The 18,613-nt window shown below is 46.8% G+C and overlaps 1 protein-coding gene across 2 annotated transcripts; it reads right to left on the bottom strand.

Moving 5' to 3' along the window:
* Positions 1 to 9,127: 9,127 nt before the first annotated feature.
* Positions 9,128 to 13,385, bottom strand: LOC109734299 (probable galacturonosyltransferase 4). 2 transcript variants are annotated; one of them, XM_020293508.4, is made up of 9 exons: positions 13,193 to 13,385; positions 13,057 to 13,091; positions 12,931 to 12,972; positions 12,772 to 12,865; positions 12,475 to 12,662; positions 11,253 to 11,527; positions 10,790 to 11,147; positions 10,134 to 10,709; positions 9,128 to 9,679 (listed from the first exon to the last, which is right to left on the bottom strand). In XM_020293508.4, the coding sequence occupies exons 1-9, from the start codon at positions 13,296 to 13,298 to the stop codon at positions 9,404 to 9,406; spliced, it is 1,950 nt and encodes a 649-aa protein (XP_020149097.1). In that variant the 5' UTR covers positions 13,299 to 13,385; the 3' UTR covers positions 9,128 to 9,403. The 2 variants fall into 2 exon arrangements, with proteins under 2 accessions (XP_020149097.1, XP_020149096.1); XM_020293507.3 differs by having other exon boundaries at positions 12,931 to 13,091; positions 13,193 to 13,372.
* Positions 13,386 to 18,613: the final 5,228 nt, after the last annotated feature.

The following is an 18,613-nucleotide window of genomic DNA, read 5'->3' as shown; positions in this document are numbered from 1 at the left end:
AGGGGGCAAATCGCCTTGTGGACAGCCAAAAAGGGCCGCTCTTGACACCTAATCCATGGGTTGCACCCACGATTAGGGATGCCTAATTCCACATTTCCGTTAGCTTCTTTCTCATTTGGGAGTGGATGGTACTGTGGGAGTGGGTGGCCAGGCTAGGCGCCTTTCGTTGAGGAACTGTCCGGTCGGAGTATATGATATGCTCATGTCGTCCTTAAATTGGAGGATCGTTTTATAATGCATGATGACAATGCTCTGACTAGCTTCCATTGTAGTAGTCGGGACCGGCAAGCAGATAAACACAACAAAGTTTTCTTTTTGGAAACCTTAGTAGTGAAAATTTATAGCATTATTGAAAATGAAATTTAAATATACGATAATAAGATTGCACCATATTCCCACCATATGATGGTAGAAAACCTAGAGATAAATGGAGGGTGGATACATGTTAGGACATCTCTAGTAGATCCCTCAAAAGTTATATTTGAGGGAGAAATTTTTGTTTTGAGGGATTAAGTGCTATCTAGCTGATCCCTCGAACCATCACTTTCTCTAAAATTTGACTTTCTATCCCCTAAAAGTTTCCTCAATTGCCTATTTTTAGTCTAGAGAATCCACTTCTCAGGATAGTAGGGAGATGAACAGTAGCCCCGCCTCCCCCCTTCCCTCACCGTCTCTAGCCACCACAACCACCACTAGGCAATGACGGAAGACACAAACCTCTTAAAATATGAAGTATCTAAGGCCCCCCACCTCACAGTGCAAAGATGGCGGCCGAAGGCAAGGGGAACAGAAGTCTCTCTCCCGGCGGCAACTCCTCAAACCCTAACTCTCATACAGCTTGCTTGCTTAATTTAACAAAGAAGGGATATTTATGCCTAGCGGTAGAGTCCCCGTTTTTATGTCCAAAGTCCAAAATAATTGATTTTTGATATTTTAAAAGAAAATGGATATAATGTTATATTTTTAAAAGCATAACAACACAAATAACACAAAACCACAAATTGAGGGGGTCATATTTCACTTTACCACATCCTTTGTGGTTTGTAACAAGGAACTCTTGTTTTGAGGTAGTGATTCACAAATAACCGATGTTAATAGCAAAACCGACTATCGAGGCCCATGCAAAATTGCCAAGCAGGCACCGCGACACATCACTTGTCTCTCCCGTGACCCGAACCACTACTTTCTATCTTATGAACCAACCCACGACGATACCGTCGACGACAACTTGGTAGCAAAGCGCGGCGGCCACCGACTTTGACGGTGACTGTGTGCGACTGTTATGGAGGGGACTCGACGTGGCATGCCCCTCTCCTCCCCTTTAGGCGACTACGACTTGACGCCTGATCAGGTGTCGCTTGGCAGGCCTTAAGGCGATGGCAATGCATTGGAACGGGGATGATCAGATACACATATTTTTTTTTTCTATTCTTATGCTCTATTCAAAGCCCAACCAAGTTACATTTTTTTGTTCATGTATTAGCTCCACAAACTTGAGTCGCCACCTCCGAGCCATGGTCGCTGCTGTCACCTCCAATTAGTGGCAGTCACTGCAACGTTTCAACATATAAGCGTGGTCGTCCCAGTCACCGCCGAAGACACATTGAGGCATGGTTGTCATCATAGTTGCTACTCGAGACATGTTGAGTCGTGTCCACTACATCGAGGGAGCGTCCCGGAGGGCCCAGTCGCCATTGCGGTCACAGAGAGGTGACGAGGGATGGTGGGAGCATGTAGTCTCTGTTGTAGTTGGTTGTCGTGGCCGCAGAGTTGCATGCCCTTGTTGCTGACAATGAGGGAGCGTGAATGGGTGTCACAGATGGCCCAATCGCAGTTGGTGAGGGATGGGGTGGGAGCTCGGAGTAGCCATCATCGCCTCGCTTCACTTCCAAGTTGTAGTCATCAGCGCCGTTGTGGAGGCAACATAAGCTCAGGGAGAGCAGGCGAGCCTGTATAAACGTGGTTAAGCATCCTTTGTGCTATGTTGTTTGTCAAGTTTGAACTGATGGGTGGGCCCTGAGAGTCAATTTTGCTATTAGCATGCTTTAGCTGTCTTAGCTGGAGATAAGGGTCATTGTGTATCACTACCTCAAATATGAGGTTTCTTGTTGCAAATCCCAAAAGTTGTGATAAAATGAAACTATGGCCCATGTAGTTGTGCTTTTGTGCTATTTGATACGGTCTAAAATCCAAGAATATTTGTATGTACAAGAATTATAAAAGATATGCATGACATCGACATCAACTAAGAAAAATCAGTGGATCGCTTTTTATCACGCCATGAGTGATCAAGCATACCGTACAAAATAAGCAAAATCCTTGAAGATTGTGGCAATTACTCTCTATTTCTGCAAATTGGACATAAAATGAGATGAATGTAGGTATGATGTTAGTGTCCAAAATATTGGAATAACAAGAATGCAAGTACTTAGAAAAAACACATATCAATGCTGCCAATTTTCCAAGTAAAGCAGTTTTTTTTTTTTGCGCGGCCGAGTAAAGCAGTTGGCATCACAAAAATATTACTGGGATGTGTAAATAAGTTGAATGCCAGGGGTAACCTCTTCTTTTCTTGAGATCATTCACTTGTGTTGATAGAGCAAACACACAAAGTGACATTCCAACACCCCCCAGGGCGGCTCGGGCGGCGACCCCTCCCCCCGGCCGAAACCCCCCTCCCGCTACTCCCTTTCCCTTCCCCCGCCGCCAAAAGCTCCTGCCGGGCAAAGCCCGCTCAGATCTGGCGGCGGCGGGGCGTCGTTCTTTGCGCAGAGCGCCCACGAGCCGGGGGAGCTCTGTGTGGCGCGGGCGGCGCGGCGTGACTCCGGCGCGCGTCACTTCTTCAAGCGCGGTGGCCGGGGACGGTGGGGGTGGGTGCGCTTGCGGTTCCCTCCCGCTGGCCTCCCTCGAACCGACGACTCCCCGCTGCGTTGGCGCCCGGTGCTTTGGGGGCGTCGGGGATCTGCTGGTTTCGGTTGGGGGTCCGACGGAGGTGCTCTGTGAGGCGCGGGGTGGTGGTGCTCGCCCCTTGCCTGGGCGACGTGCCTGCCGGCCGCGGATTTGGCTCCGGTCCGATGGGGGGCGGGCGGGGCATGTTGGATCCTGCCGGATCTGGCCTGCGGTGGACCGGATCCGGTCATGTGTGGCGGCGGGGCTGCAGTGACCCTTCTCTGTGGCAATGTGCAGGGGGCAGTGCTCCACGACCTGTCGATGCTTCTAGGAGGTGGTATTCTCACTTGGGCGAAAGCTCTGCTCCTGCCAGAGCCGGCGACAGCGACGCCTGCGGGCGCCGTGTACCTCTGTGGAGGCGGCGCTGTCATGGTGAGTGCTCCTCCGAAAACCTGGGGAAACCCATGTTCCAGGTTCTCCTGGAACAGGTGATGGCGGCGCATTTTGTTGCGCATCCCTTCTTGAAGGCATCATCTAGGTTCGGCTTGGTTCGTCTATGTGGGGGCTGCTCGCTGTGGGTTCGATGGTGGTGGTGGTGCGGCCAATTTGGGGTCGACGGTGGTGTGTGCCTTGTTGGTGAGGAGGTGGTGCTCTGTCTGCGAGATCGTGGCTCAGCCATGCGCCGGAATGGGTCTGATTTTCATCCGATGCCGGGTTAGCGGGGTCGTTATCCTACTCAATGGATCACCTCGTTCCCATATGGCACCTCTTCCTCTGCGGGGTGCTGTTGGGTGGCAACCAGCCGGCCAACGTTCAAGGCTCTTCTCCTTGCTTGGTCGGATGAAGGTATAAGTTGAGGTCCTCCTCCTTGCTGGTTGTGCTGATGATATTTGAAATGGCGGTCGGTGGTGTTGGTGCGTCCGGCTTCGGATCTTCGAAAGGCCTTCTTCTGTGCCCTTTCCTCGGCGGGTCTTCTGGAGGTTCGGCTGGATGTGTGCGTGCGTGCGTGTGTTTTTTTTTTTGGTTGTGTCTCCTCTTGTTTCCCCCGTGTATTCTGGTTCACTTGAACCTATTTTGTATGGAGCTGCGAGGCTTCTAGGCAAATTCGATGGAATATATTCAGGTGGTTGAGGGGCCCCCTCCTCCCCCGGTGAAAATTTCAAAAAAAAATAACATTCCAACACCTGACACTTGAGTACATGTACAACCTTGCCATTGCAGGACTTAGGAGCACCATACCACACCAAAACTTGCAGCAACATCTATGGGGACCTTCTAAACTACCCTATGTTATGTAGTATGTACGCACGACACCAAAGAATCTGTCAAGCCTAGCTAGAACACAAGAATCGGATCAAGAGGAGAGGAGCATGACGACGCATCGGCGGATGATGTAGAGCCTGGCCTTGTGTTGCCTCAGCATCCTGCTCAGCCCTCCTCCTGCTGATCCCTTGTGCTTGCTGCCATGGCTCTTCACCTTGTCCATCCTGAGCTATGTGATGGGGCGCCTGAACAGGAGGGTGGTTGTGCAGGAAGAAGGCTCTGCTCTGCTCTACTGTTCTTCCACTGCTATGCTGGATGAAGGCTCTTCTAGTAGTAGTATATCGGATCTGTCTGCTGTGGTTGTGGCCAAGTGTCATGCGTTTATATAGCAGGGAAGTGACCAGATGGGAAAGGCCACACTCCCACATGATCCTCACATCTTTGCCTACTTGCGCGTATAAAAAACTGATGGGATGACATTGGACAGAGAGATGGGGACGGGGGCATATGCATATACCCCTTGTAGGAAGTGGGGGGCTGCCGCCACCTCCACAGCCACATGCAGCGACAGCCACGCTCAAGTTGCAACGGATTCCGATGAGGCTCGAGGGGGTAAATCGCCTCTGGACAATGGAAAAGGGTCGCTCTTGACACCGAATCTGTCGGTTCCGTCCACGGTTAGGGATGCCTAATATTCTAAATTTTCACTTGCTTCACTGATCAGTGGGCGGCCAGGCTAGGGGCCTTTCGTTGAGGAACTGTCCGGTCGGATCTTGGCACTGATCAGTCCCCCCAAAAAAAGGTACATAATTTTTTTAGGCAAATCAATGGTGTAGATTAGAAGTTAACTTTTACTAAGAGCAACTCAACCAGAGTCTCCATATGGTCCAGAATTGCATAATAACTGTCAATAGGGAGGTTAGGGAGAAAAACGCACTCTGGCAGACTCCCCATATGGTCGCCATCACCATGCATTATAAAGCGCCCTCCATGTATGCCCTTCCAGCTTCAATATTTGGTGTCCGGGGCCAACTTTTGGAGCACACCCCACCCAACAAAAGTATATAGAACGAAGGAAACTTCGTGTGGTCTCTCATATCACGTGGGGATGGAAGGAGATTGGTGGAAAAAGATGTCTCATAGACGAGTGGGACCCAAATGCTGCAGGTTGAGATATGGCGACTATGCATATGCATCATGACGACTCTGGTAGAGTTACTTATTAGAAAGGATAGTATAGGAAACGTACATGTTGAAAATACCCGGGGGGGGGGGGGGGGGGGCGGTTAACCTTGCTCTCCTCCTACCCCTCATGGAAGAAAGCACCCATTCCTCATGTAAGTGCTAGAATCCACTCCATCCTATCTCTCATGTCTCCATCTTCCATCAAAGCTAGATGGAATCTCGCCGTCTTATCCTCCAATTGCACGATCAGGGATTCAAGGGACATCTCAACTTATTAATTGCCAAACAAATTAAGATATTTCATTTTTGAGTTACATGGATAGACGAAAAAACCCTTTTCAAACATTTTTAGGGGGACAGGAGGTTGTATGGAAGTGCACCTCATAAAATATTTTCTACAGTTAAGAATCATAGTAAAAAAAATCTCTTGGAGGCATCTTCTCGATGGTACCAATTTGCGCAAGACAAAATACTCCCAAGGCATCAGCAAAGAGACTGCAATTTGACCAAAACATCAATACTGCCACTCTTTCACCTGCACAAGCTTCATTACCAATAAAGGTTTATGAAAGCTCCATGAGTCACCCATCCAAAAAGATGGGAAGCTACGAGCAATGTACGAACTTGGACCAGGGATGATTCCCTAGAAATGTAGGTCGTCAAATGAGAAGATGTATGCTATAGTGTTGAGAAAAGATTCCAACTCCACAAAGAATGAAACCAACAGAACCAGCATGTCACAATAACACAAACTCATCAGACCCGAATGATCGAATCTGCGAGGACACTAGCCTTTGTAGCTCTATGACACTTTAAAGAAAGCAACACAACGATTGTATCACCAGAACAATTGTATTCACAAAATTACCACGACCATCACTAGACATGGATGAAGAACACAAAACTATTAAAAATATGAGAAATCTGATATTCCCCCACCTCGCAGCACCAAAGATGGCAGCCGGAGGCAAGGGGATTGAAAGTCTCAAACCCTAACTCTCATATGCTATGCTTGCTTAACATAACAACAAAGAGCTTTTTATGACCGGCGGTGGAGTCCATATATATTAAGTCCAAATAGGGCTCGAAACTTAGTTTTTCAAATGAAGCTTGGCCCAAAAGCCTAGAAGGAGCAAACAATATTGCTTTTTGACATTTTAGAAGAAAATGTGTAAACTATTACATTTGAAAAAGCATAACATGGCATAACATAGAACCGCAAATTCAGGGGTCATAATTTCACTATAACACAACTTTTGTGATTTGTAACAAGGAACCCGTTTTTGAGGTAGTGATTCACAAATAAGTGGTGTTAATAGCAAAACCAACCTAAATTTGACATACCGGCGGTGCAACATGCCACTTCTCTCCTGTGGGTTGAGTCAAACCGCTTCTCTCTCTTGTGACCCAAACCACTTTTTTCCATCTGTGAGCCAATCTGGGACGATGGTGTCAATGAAAACTTGGTGGCGAAGCGGCGGTCACATAATTTCCCTATGATTATGCTCTATTCATTACCCAGCCAAAATAACATGTTACAGTCGTCTTGCTTATGGTCATTTGGGGAGATCCGTACATCCACATAATCATGCGACTTCTAGAAGGTTTCTTCACAATTTTGCGAGAGCTCTTATAATTAAATTTGTAGGTATGAGGTTAGTTTCCAACAAACAAGAATGCAAGTACTTGAAAAAAATACACATGTGACGATGTTGACAATTTTCTAAGTAAAGCAATCCAACATCGCATAATATTACTTTTAGAAGTGTGGATAAAATGAAATGCCAGGGGTAACCTCTATTTTCTTGAGATCTCATTCACTTGTGTTGATAGAGCAAACACACAACACTCCAACACATGACACATCGGTACTTGAACATCCTTGCCATTGCAGGACTTAGGAGCACCATACCACACAGAAACTTCCATCCAAACTAACCATCAGCAACATCTATCTGAACCTCTGAACTACCCTATGTTATGTAGTATGTACACACGCACCAAAGAATTTGTCAAGCCTAAAGCTAGAGAGAAGAATCAGATCAAGAGGAGAGGAGCATGACGACGCATCGGCGGATGATGTAGAGCCTGGCCTTGTGTTGCCTCAGCATCCTGCTCAGCCCTCCTCCCACTCCCCCTGATCCATTGTGCTTGCTGCCATGACTCTTCACCTTGTCCATCCTCAGCTATGTGATAGGGCGCCTGAACAGGAGGGTGAATTTGCAGGAAGGCTCTGCTTTGCTCTTCCACTGCTTCTACTGCTTCTACTGGATGAATGGATCTGTGTAGTGATGTGGTTGTGGTCAAGTAAGTGTGCAGCGCTTATATAGCAGGGAGATGGCCAAAACGGGAGAGACCACACTCCCACATGATCCAGAAATCTCTGCCTACCTGCGCTTATAAAAAACCTGACGGGACAGGGAGAGACATTGGACAGAGAGGATGCGGACGGGGGCATATACCCCTTGTAGGAAGTGGGGAGCTGCCGCTGCCTCCACAGCCACATGCAGCGGCAACCTCTCTCAACTTGCAGCGGATTCCGATGACGCTCCAGGGGGCATCGATCGCCCCTGGAAAGCCAAAAAGGGCCAACCTTGACACCGAATCCGTCGGTTCCATCCACATGTCAGGGATGCCTAATATTCCACATTTCCACTTGCTTCTTCAGTGATCAGTGGGCGGCCAGGCCAGGGGCCTTTTCGTTGAGGAACTGTCCGGTCGGATCTTGAAATGTAATATATGCTCATGTCCATATATGGCCTTGCCAAATTGGAACGATCATCTTATAGTGTATGATGAAAGACATCATGATAATGTTCCTGTCAGAAATCCAAGCTGAGACTTTGTTTTTTGACTAGTTTGTGATGTACTCCCTCCGTACAGTGATCTAAACGCTCTTATATTTCTTCACAGAGGGAAGTAGTTGGGAACCGGCAACCAGATAACCTAAGCAAAGAAAGGATACAACAAAAAAAGTCGAATAAACCAAAAAAACAAAAATCAGGAAAAACCAATAAAAATTGAAACAAAAATCACACAAAAAACCCGAAAAAAACCCATGAAACCCAAGAAAAACCATCTCAGTGCGAGAAGAAACAGTGTGTCTTGCGGCGGCACGATCAGTCAAACATGCGACGATGGTGCGAGGTCACACAGCCCTTGCAAAAGGCATTGCTGCAAAAGAAATCCACTTATTCATAACTGTTTATTCACCTCTTTTGTAATGGTTCAGCGAGTTTGTCTTTGTATTGTACTTTGATGAATAGTAGTAATAATACTAGGTGTGTGCATCACATGATGCAGGATTTAACCTCCTTTTCAAATAGAAAAATGTACTCCCTCCAATCCAAATTAATTGACGCACGCTTAGGACAAGTATAAGAATTGTACTCGCTCCGTTCCTAAATATAAATCTTTTTAGAGATTTTCATATGGAGTACATACGGAGCAAAAAAGACTTATATTTAGGAACGGAGGAGTACCAAGTATGCATGATATTTAGCGATTGAGTGTATTGAAATAAGAAAAAACTCAAGATTTTATATGAGATGCGGCAATTGCTCTATATCTCTGCAAATTGGACATAAGATGAGATGAACCATTTAAATTTGTAGGTGAGGTTAGTTTCCAACTAACAAGAAGCCAAGTACTTCAAAAAACACTTGACAATTCTGTCAACTAGGCACCAATTTTAACCCTCCGTCCCATAATATAAGACGTTTTTTGTCAAGTGACAAAAAGGTTTTACATTATTGGACGGAGGGAGTAGAAGTGAGGCTTGAACCCTGCCTGACTACTAAGACCCAGGGTCTTTGGGTCTTTCTCGTGTATTTCTAACTTCCCTGTTACAGATACTCGACGGCAGCAATCTAACATTTCGTACACAACGATGGCATGCCAAAAAGTATTTGCACTACAGAATTTATTTTCCCCTACTGGCATGTAATCTCAACTGCTACAACCTTCTCCACAAACCATACCCAACATGGGATACCGAAAAATAAATCAAACACTGAACTAACTAGGCTAGAGATGTCAGAATGGCTTGGGAGGTGCTGGTCTTGCTTCACGGATTGATGTTGCATTCCCGCAGAAAAGGCTGATCGTAGTCAAGATACTCTGACCAGTAGCTTCGGAACTTGGGCAGGCCAATCTCAAGCCATGGCTTCATGTTGCCATTGTAATGTATGACCGCGGCACGCTCCAGGTCACCACTGCTTACATGTGGGTTGTAACCTAGACCGAGAACATGCCATGATCGATCGAGGGGGAATGTCTTGTTCCAGAATGTAACCAGACCTAGAGGGAGAGTGCCAAGTTTCCTTAGCGATCCATCTTCATTCTGCATCAAAAGTTGACAAATATTTATCAAATGGAACGCAAAAGAAAACAACAAATGACAGGTTCTCTGAAATAAAACAAAGGATGGAGTTAAAAGCTTCCAAGTCATTGACAATTCAGAAGGATTATATAGTTCTCTGATTCTCTCATCTTTTGCACAGTAGACATGTCCCCACAAATTTTGAAACTTTGTACAATACAAGTGTTGAGAGATTTCTCTAAATCTTGCTACCCATGTAAGCTAAATATTAGATGTGTTAATTACATGGACAATCTGCGATATAACATGGAGAACCTTATAGAGGGATATGAATAAACTCAGCATTGCACATGATCTTTAGTTCAAAACTTTATCAGCCTATTTAGGCATAGAAGCCATATTGTCCCTAAGCTAGTTCTAGACATCTCGTGTAATTTATCATGTATGAAAGTAATCACAAGTATGTGAAACTTACAAGCTTCTGCCAAAAGTGGTAGATTTCAGTTATGTTCTGCCGCCTCCATTCAGCCAGATCAAACATATTCATTCCAAAAGCCCAGACACATGCATTGGGATCAAAATTCTTTGCAACAACAGGACTTGAGAAATTCAAGTAACGATCGAAGCTATGGAAGCTCTCTCCACAAGTCTCTACAGCACCATTAACCTTCCCCTTCATATCGATTGACCAGAGGCCAGTTATGTCCTTTCTTACTACTACATCGCCATCAAGAAAAACCATCTTGTCGAGCTTTGGATAAATCTCAGGCAAGTAGAATCGCAGATGATTAAGCATTGAAAGATACTTTGGGTTTCTGTACTTCAAATATGAATCTGAATTTGCACTTTGTGCCGTAAAGTAATAATCGATCATAGATTGAGATCCCAGTTGTTTCAGCAACAGGCTCGAGCTGTCATTTAGCCATGTGAATTCGTCAATATTGTGTACTTCAATTGTTGCTTTTCCAGGAGGATTAGAGAGGAACCACATTCTCATTGGAGCATAATTTAGTCTGTCAGTTACTATGTGGAAAACATGACGAGAAGGATGCTGCAGACAAAAAATTCCACTCGGTACGTTGCATGTTATCTATCAGCATAACTCAAGTAGGAAGTATCAAGAATACATACCTTGGCATTTAACACTGTCGAATTAACAACAACTGCTGTTGCCAATATATTATCTGAGAACAAGGCATAGTGATACAGTTTGGGATCATCAAGTTTCTCCTGGTTTGGGAATTGTTGCTGACTAGGATCCAATGAAAAGTATTCATTAGCTAGCGTCAAGGGGAGGCAGTGAAGACCTTTGGGAAGGGTTTTGGCTGCAAGTTGTGTTAGAAAAACAGTTTGCTTTTTTTGTGCATACAGCTGCTCCTCTGCCGAATGAAGCATAGCCCGGAGCTTTTTGACAACAACAGAGCAATCATCCTGTGTCTGTTCACCCTTGACCAATGTCTGCTCAAGTGCCTTCACCTTCTCATTGGCACTGAATAAGTCAACATAAATTAAAGATTACTGAATAACTGCGTGGGGCTGCAAAATGCCCACAATATGTAATACTTAAAAAATCATAAACATTTGGGAGCCATACTTTTTGGGTAGATCAGAGTCCTTGGATGCTTCACCAAGCACCTTTTGAACTTCCCGTATCCGATGTCGCAAGTCCCTGAGGTATTGAGGATTTGCTCGAATGGCTCCAAGACCAAGGTAGACCTTTGCCTTGATTAAATGATCCTTGATATCCCGGACTCTAGTATCCGACGAAGCCATATTTTTACTCCTACCATCTGTGTTTTCTTTTTGAGGGTTCTTCCCTGCACCTTGATATCCCTGAGGTATCTGTGTTATAGCCTCCAATGATCTTCCCTGCAAATACAAGCCCACACAATTTAGATGAAATTATGTGGCAAGAAATCATGACTGCAACCTATCGCATTGAGATGTAACAAAAAACAATTATGTGAATTTTCTTCATAACAAAATGGAAATGCCCAAATTCCGCAGAGAGTGCAGCCAGGATGATTCCAGCATATGGATGAACATTTCTAAGTTAAGTAATGTACGAAAAGTAGAACAGACTGACCAAACTAATGCGCTAGTCGCCAGTGCAGCAAAGTGTTCCAAGTGTCTGTGAACCATGAGTTTATTGGTGCCTTGCCTACAATGTGGTAATCCTTATAAAAACTGCAGGGATGCTTGGTGGTATCATCAAAACAAGTGACCCCGAATACACACCGGGCCCCTGTGTCAGACCGTCCGGTGCAGGGACTGTTGCCCACGGAAAAAGCCGCTTGGACCCCCCGAGCCAAATCGCCAGATCGTCTGGGGCCCAACCCATGTGACCCAGGACGCCACCTGGATGACACCCCGGAAAGTGCGGTGCTAGGAGCAACTCTCTCTGAAGACCGAAGCCGCGCAAGCTCAAGCCCTCGACAGGCTCAATGGATCCGGCATCACTCTCAGGCAGTTGGCCACGGAAGACGAACGGTGGCCCAACGTGTTCTAGAATGACGCTTGAATTGTATCCATTCGTTAAATTTGACTCTTTGAAGTTGCTGTGTATGTATGTTCTTGTGGATCTGTATTGCAATTGTGCGGTGATACTTGCTTTCCACCGACATGGCGTGCACGTTGGCACGTCTACGCTGTGTGAAGGTAGCGTCTTAGGATCGATATTGTGCGGATGCTAGTGGATGTGCTAGATCTGCATAGTGCCGGTCCCGGGGCGCTACAAGAGATTAAAAATCCACAGGTGACAACTCAACTAAATTTGCCAGTATGCACCTAAAGCCTGAGAAGTAACATGTATCAACCTCAGAAGAAGACTGCTGCTGGGATCCTGTGTGCTTCTCCTGCTGATCCATTGAGCCCGTCACCAAACCACCATCTTGTGCCGTCCGCCTTGTCACTTGGTCAATCAGGTCGCCACCCTTCAATACGGCACCATCACCGGAAGTGGTCTCAGAAAGCACCCTGTTAGCCCTCTTCCCCGGTAGCAATTCTACAAACAGTTCATGTGCAAACCATCTAAGGACACGAGCTCGCAAGACTTATATCTTTAGAGTGCAGTGTAAATTTTCCCAAAACCAAGTAAAAAAAGTAAAGCACACCTTGGTCCGCGGATTCAATCAAATCGTTGGCTACATGGAGCGGTTCCTCCACTAATACGTCACCGACAGGTTCCTTCAGAGAACTCAGAGTTTCCTGCGTCGAAATCCATAATTACTCGTTGGCCAAGACACAAGAAACATACTAACAGAAAATTTTACCAGAGGAAGCGCATTTAGCTTGCTATCCTTGACGCTATGGCCCTGCCAAAACATAAAGAAACCACTAAAGTCCATGAGCATCTCCGGCCCCTGTACCAAAACCCAAAATCCTATAAAAACATTAACCTGAATCGCAATCTCGGCAGGCAAATCCTTCCTTTCTGCAAGAAATCCGACGTAAATACCGTGAGAACCGCAGTGCCAAGAAAATGCCTCAGATCTCGATTGAATTAGACCGAGGACGGGAGGGGGGGCGGCTTACGGATGGGGTTAAGCGCGACGGTGAGGCGGCGCTCGGAGAGCATTAGCAGGGAGAGCACCGTCGGGATCAGGAGGAGAAGCAGCACGGACCGCCCCGTCCTCGCCATCGCGCCGGAGTTCTTGGTTTTCCCCTCTTCGGTTCGTCAAACCTCGCTGCAGAGTGCAGAGTGCCGACCATTAGTTCGGGTTTCTAGAAGGAAGTGTTTTTAGATAGGCCTTCGCTTTTTGGATGGGCTTGCCTGCTCCGCTTTTTTTTTCAAATCCATAAACCTTTTAAAATGCACAATTTTTTAAAATCACATCTTTTGAATCTCTGAAAATTTTCAAATCCCGTGAACATTTCTTTAAACTCTTGAACTTTTTGGAGTTTGCGAACTTTTATCAAATCTACAGACTTTTTTTGAACCTATGATTTATTTTTAATTCAGAAATTTTTTCAAATTCTTGAACATTTTTTATTCCTGATTATTATTATTTTCAAAATTTTGCATTTTTATCAAAAAGTCAACAGTCGATCGATTAACTGCGAACCGACCGACCAAGAACCGGCGCGTTGTGAACAAGCTGCTCACCTTGTTGTTGGGCCGGCCCATGGACAGGGGCACGTGAGCGCTGAATCCTTACTCAGCGCAGATGGCGCTAGAAGGCGCTAGTTAGGAGCAGTCTTAAAAGTAACCGAACAGGAACACCCAAAGCAAGAGAGATGAAACTTGATGGGTCGGGTTTGCGGACCGAGCATCAAGCGCCGGACCGGTTAACGAGAAGACAAAATAATCAATTTGTGAGGTAGTGGCCCATTTTTGTGCCCAGACTGGTTCATGTTGGGTGGCGCCGTGAAAGGGAGATCCGGAGCGTTGGGCGGATAGATTAGCCGGCTTGCGAGATCAAATCACTTTGGAAGGCCACTAGGTGGATCGGTTTTACTATTTTGTAATGCAATGGTATGTGCGCATGCCCCGAAGAATATATCAAGCGTATGCAAGAGAGAAGAATCATATCATGAGGAGAGGAGCATGCCGGCGTATTGGGGGGTGATGTAGATACTGGCCTTGTGCTCCCTCGCATCTTGCTCAGCCCTCCCGATTCTGATTCCCTTGTGCTTGTTGCCATGGCTCTTCATCTTTGCATCTTGAGCTTGCAACAGGAGGCTGATGTGTAAAGTATTAATTACCCAGAGGCAATCACTCGATGATCTGCTTCGTCAGCTGTTAAGGTTTGTCACTAACACGAGCGCTTCGCGGCACACCATCCATAAGAAGGGATGTTATATGTCTAGCAGTAGTTTTGATTATGTGCATCACGATAATGCAAAGGCTAGGGTTCACCCTTTTCAATAAAAAAATGACTAGTGGTATACTCATGGCCCAATACCAACGTCCAAATAGGCCTTAGGTTTTAGTTTTCCGCCTGAAGCCTGGTCCAAAAGCCTAGAAAACCATGAAATGATTGGCTTTGAAATTTTAAATGAAAATATGTATATTCTTAAATTATTAAAAGAATAACGTTGCTAATAACACAAGAGCTCAAATTCAGAAGTCGTAATTTCACTCTGCCACAGATTTTGTGGTTTGTAGTAAGAAACCCTTGTTTTTGAGGAAGTGGTTCACAAATAAGCTTTGTTAATAGCAAAACTGGCCTCCAAGGCCCATGTAAATGTGCCATGTAGACAGTGTGACACACCAGTTCCCTTGCATATGTTGAGCCAAACCACTTCCCTATCGCCCTTGTGATTTGAATCACTTATCTCTCTCTCTCTCTCTCTGCCCCAAGAGTCAGCGCACAACGGAGTTATCGACGAAAACTTGGAGACGAAGGAGGGCAACATCGACTGCCAACTCTAATGCTGACTGTTTGAGACTTGCGGATGGGACACGACGTGACATGCCCCTCTCCTCCCTCTTTAGGCAATGGCGATGAAGACTAAAATTTGGCACCGAATTGAAGTGTCGTTGGCCATGCCTCAGAGGTGACTGCGACGACAATGCATTGGAACGAGGTTGATTCACATACACATAATTTCCCTATTCTTATGCTTTGCTCAGAACCCGTCCAAAATAATAGGTTCAGTTGTTTCATTCTTGTCTTAGCTCTACAACTTTCAGCCACCCGATTCCCATTGGGTGTCTTTTCTCAAACAAAAAAAACTCCCAGCCTCCAGCTCCTAGCTATGAACGTGGCAGTCAGCTCCGAGTAGTGGTCATCGTAGCATCGAGTGGACATCCAAGGCATGGTCATTTGTAATGACGATGAAGACACATCAAGCCATGACTATCATAGTGGCCGCTTGAAACACGCCAAGTTGTGTCCGCTACATCGAAGGAACATGGAGGGGGCGTCTCAGAGGGCCCAGTTGTCATCGCAGTCATGGACAGGTGGCAAGGTGGGGCGGGGGCCTACAATCACCATCGTAATTGGTTATTGCCACCGTGAAGTTCCATGTCCTTGTAGTTAGCATCGAGGCAGTGGTGGAGGGGCGTGACAGACGCCCTAGTCATAGTTGGTGAGGGCCTGGGCGGGAGGTCAGAGGATTCATCGCCGTTGGTGAGAGCCTGGGTAAGAGCTCAAAGAATTTGTCACAGTTGGTTACCGCCATCGTCGCCTCACTTAACTACCAAGTTGCCAAGTTGGAGTTGTTGGTGCCATTGTGAGAGGGTTGTCGAAGCTCAAGGATAGCTAACTAATCCAACTCAACCTAGGTGCACATCGTTTGTGTTGTGTTGTTTGCCAAGTCTGATGGGTGGGCCCCGAGAGTCAGTTTTACTATTAACATGACTTAGATGCAGATGTGAGTTATTTGTGAATCACTACCTCAAAATATGGGGTTCCTTGTTGCAAACCTTAAAAGTTGTGGTAAAATGAAATTATGACCCCCTAAAGTTGTGGTTTTGCATTGTTTGCTCTATTTTTAAGCCAATACAGAAAAGTATTCAGTCCAGTGCCTTATATGGCTTTTTTCTGCGGGAAGTGCATTACATGCCTTTTGGTAGCATACTGCTGCTGCTTGTTGTGCTCCAATTCAAACAAACAAATCCTAAGATTTGTATGCGCCATGCAATGCTTTCAGTCCGTTCCCTCTGAGTAAATTGCATAAAACCACCACTTTGAGGGCTAGGTTTGCGAAAAACACTAGGATACAGTTTCTCTGCAGAAAGCACCACGTCTTGCGTAATTCTTTTGCAAAAACCACTGATCGGCGGATCGGGCCGCGTTAAGTGAGTTTATGACAGTTGGGGCCCATTTTTCGCCTACGTGGCATAACAGTTTAGGTTTCATGCAAAAAAGCCCCCCAAATTTCTCTCCTTGCCAAAAAATTTGTCGCAGGCCCATCCCGACCGCGACAACCGTCGCCCCTCCTGACCCCGGCCACCCCTCCCGACCCCGGCCACCACCCGTTCCAACCTCGGCGGCCCCCATCCCGACCCCGACCGCCGTCGCCCCTCCCGACCATGGCCACCACTCGTTCCAACCTTGGCGGCCCCCATCCCGACCCCAGACGAGGCAGAGGCCGCCGTCGCCATTGCTGCACCGAGGTAGAGGACGAGGCAGAGGACGCCTCCCGTGGCCCTCCCCTCGCCGCCTGCTGGCCGAGGAGCAGTTCGACCTCGACGCCGGCGAGGTTCATCTGCCGCCCCAAGCCTCCATGGGCGCGGCCCCAGAACAGGACGATGGATCGGGTCGTCGTTCTCCTCGATCCAGAACAGGACGAGGCAGAGGAGGCCACAGGCGGCGGCCGATGTAGAGGAGGCAGCAGGGACGGGGCTCTACCAGCGGGATCCGGCCAGGAAGGAGCAAGGGCGGCGGAGGACGGCCGGATCTGGTGGCGTCGGGGTCCTGGTGGTCATCGCCGTTGGCTCGCTGAAGCTCCGGTGGTGAGGCACTCGCGGCCGAGCGCGAGGAAGCAGGGAGGCGGGATGGAGGGCTGGCGTTGGGGTTGATGCGCCTGTGGAGGGGATGGCGGTGAGGCATGGTCGTCGTCGCTCGCCAACGAGCGCGAGAAGGCGCAAGAGAGGGGATTGCGTTTATGTTTTTTATTTAGGGGTGTCTGTGTAAAATCTAAGGACTCGTTTGTAAATTTGGAATAACACTGATCTGGCACGAAATGTTATGCCACGTAGGCGAAAAATGGGCCCCAACTGTCATAAACTCACTTAACGCGGCCCGATCCGCCGATCAGTGGTTTTTGCAAAAGAATTACGCAAGACGTGGTGCTTTCTGCAGAGAAACTGTATCCTAGTGTTTTTCGCAAACATAGCCCTCAAAGTGGTGGTTTTATGCAATTTACTCGTTCCCTCTAGATGGACACTGGCAAGGATAAACCACATTCGAGTTACTGCCACCTAGCGAGTCATACATGATGTTGATTTCTAAATTGGCATTAATTCATTTTAGCGGAAAATTGCATTTCTCTATTCTAATTGTAAAGTGCATTTTCATCCCTCAACTTATTGGGAAGTGGCTTTAGTCCTGGAACTTATTTTGGTATGGTCGTCGTCCCTTAGCTCTTATTACCAGTTAGATTTAGTTCCCGAGAGTGGTACTCCATCGTCAAACCCAATATTGGGGACACGTACACAGTCCAGCGATGCCGCACCAGTGTTCTCCCACATGGCATCGTCGCCCCTTCGTTAGGAGGTGCACGTCGCTGGCTCGCTACGCCATGGCTGAAGGGGACAACGACGTGACCTCTCGAGCATCACGACACCAACGCCGTCTTCCTCTCGTCTAGTGGGCATGACGTCACACCGCTTCCTGGTCCTCCCGACTACACCACCGACACCCTCTCATCACCCTAGTTTTATTTTTCTCCTTGCCCAAAGATTTCGACCGTCGCATATCCGTCGACCACCACGGTCATCTCTGGTACACGTACATTAGAAAGGCACGTGAGCAACTCCTCCCTTGTTTTTTTTTTTTCGGGGGAGCAACTCCTCCCTTGTTGCTCCTATCCCATCTCTCTTCTTTTGTTCCTCTCCATGGGTATTTTTATGTCCTCATCTTTAGGGTTGCGCTCAGCCTAGAGGACCAAGACACGATGGAGGTCATTAATGGCGGGAACCATGCCACCGGCAAAAATAGTGACCAAGGTATGGTCTACAGGGTGCACAAGGCTTTCGGAGCACGAGCATATGCTCGGCAGCCAAGATGACACCGCCATTTGCTAGAAATCTTCGTTGGAGCAAAAGTCAAGAATCTACATGGTATGATCATTTGTAACCATTTGCTAAACCGGCGATTTTGGTCGAGGAATACCGCTATAAGGGACTAAATCTACTTGGTATTAAGAGTTAAAGGACGATTGCACCCAAAAAAATTAGGGATGCAAGTCACACTTCGGGTTCAGTTGAGGGACAAAAATGCACTTTACTATTTTTTGCAGGGACATTTTACTCTAATAAAACTAACAATAATTTTTTATGCACAT

This window comes from Aegilops tauschii, chromosome 1 (genome assembly GCF_002575655.3).
Source record: "Aegilops tauschii subsp. strangulata cultivar AL8/78 chromosome 1, Aet v6.0, whole genome shotgun sequence".
Taxonomy (NCBI): domain Eukaryota; kingdom Viridiplantae; phylum Streptophyta; class Magnoliopsida; order Poales; family Poaceae; genus Aegilops; species Aegilops tauschii.
Note: the sequence above shows the minus strand (reverse complement) of the source record. Positions and strands in the feature narration are given on the sequence as shown.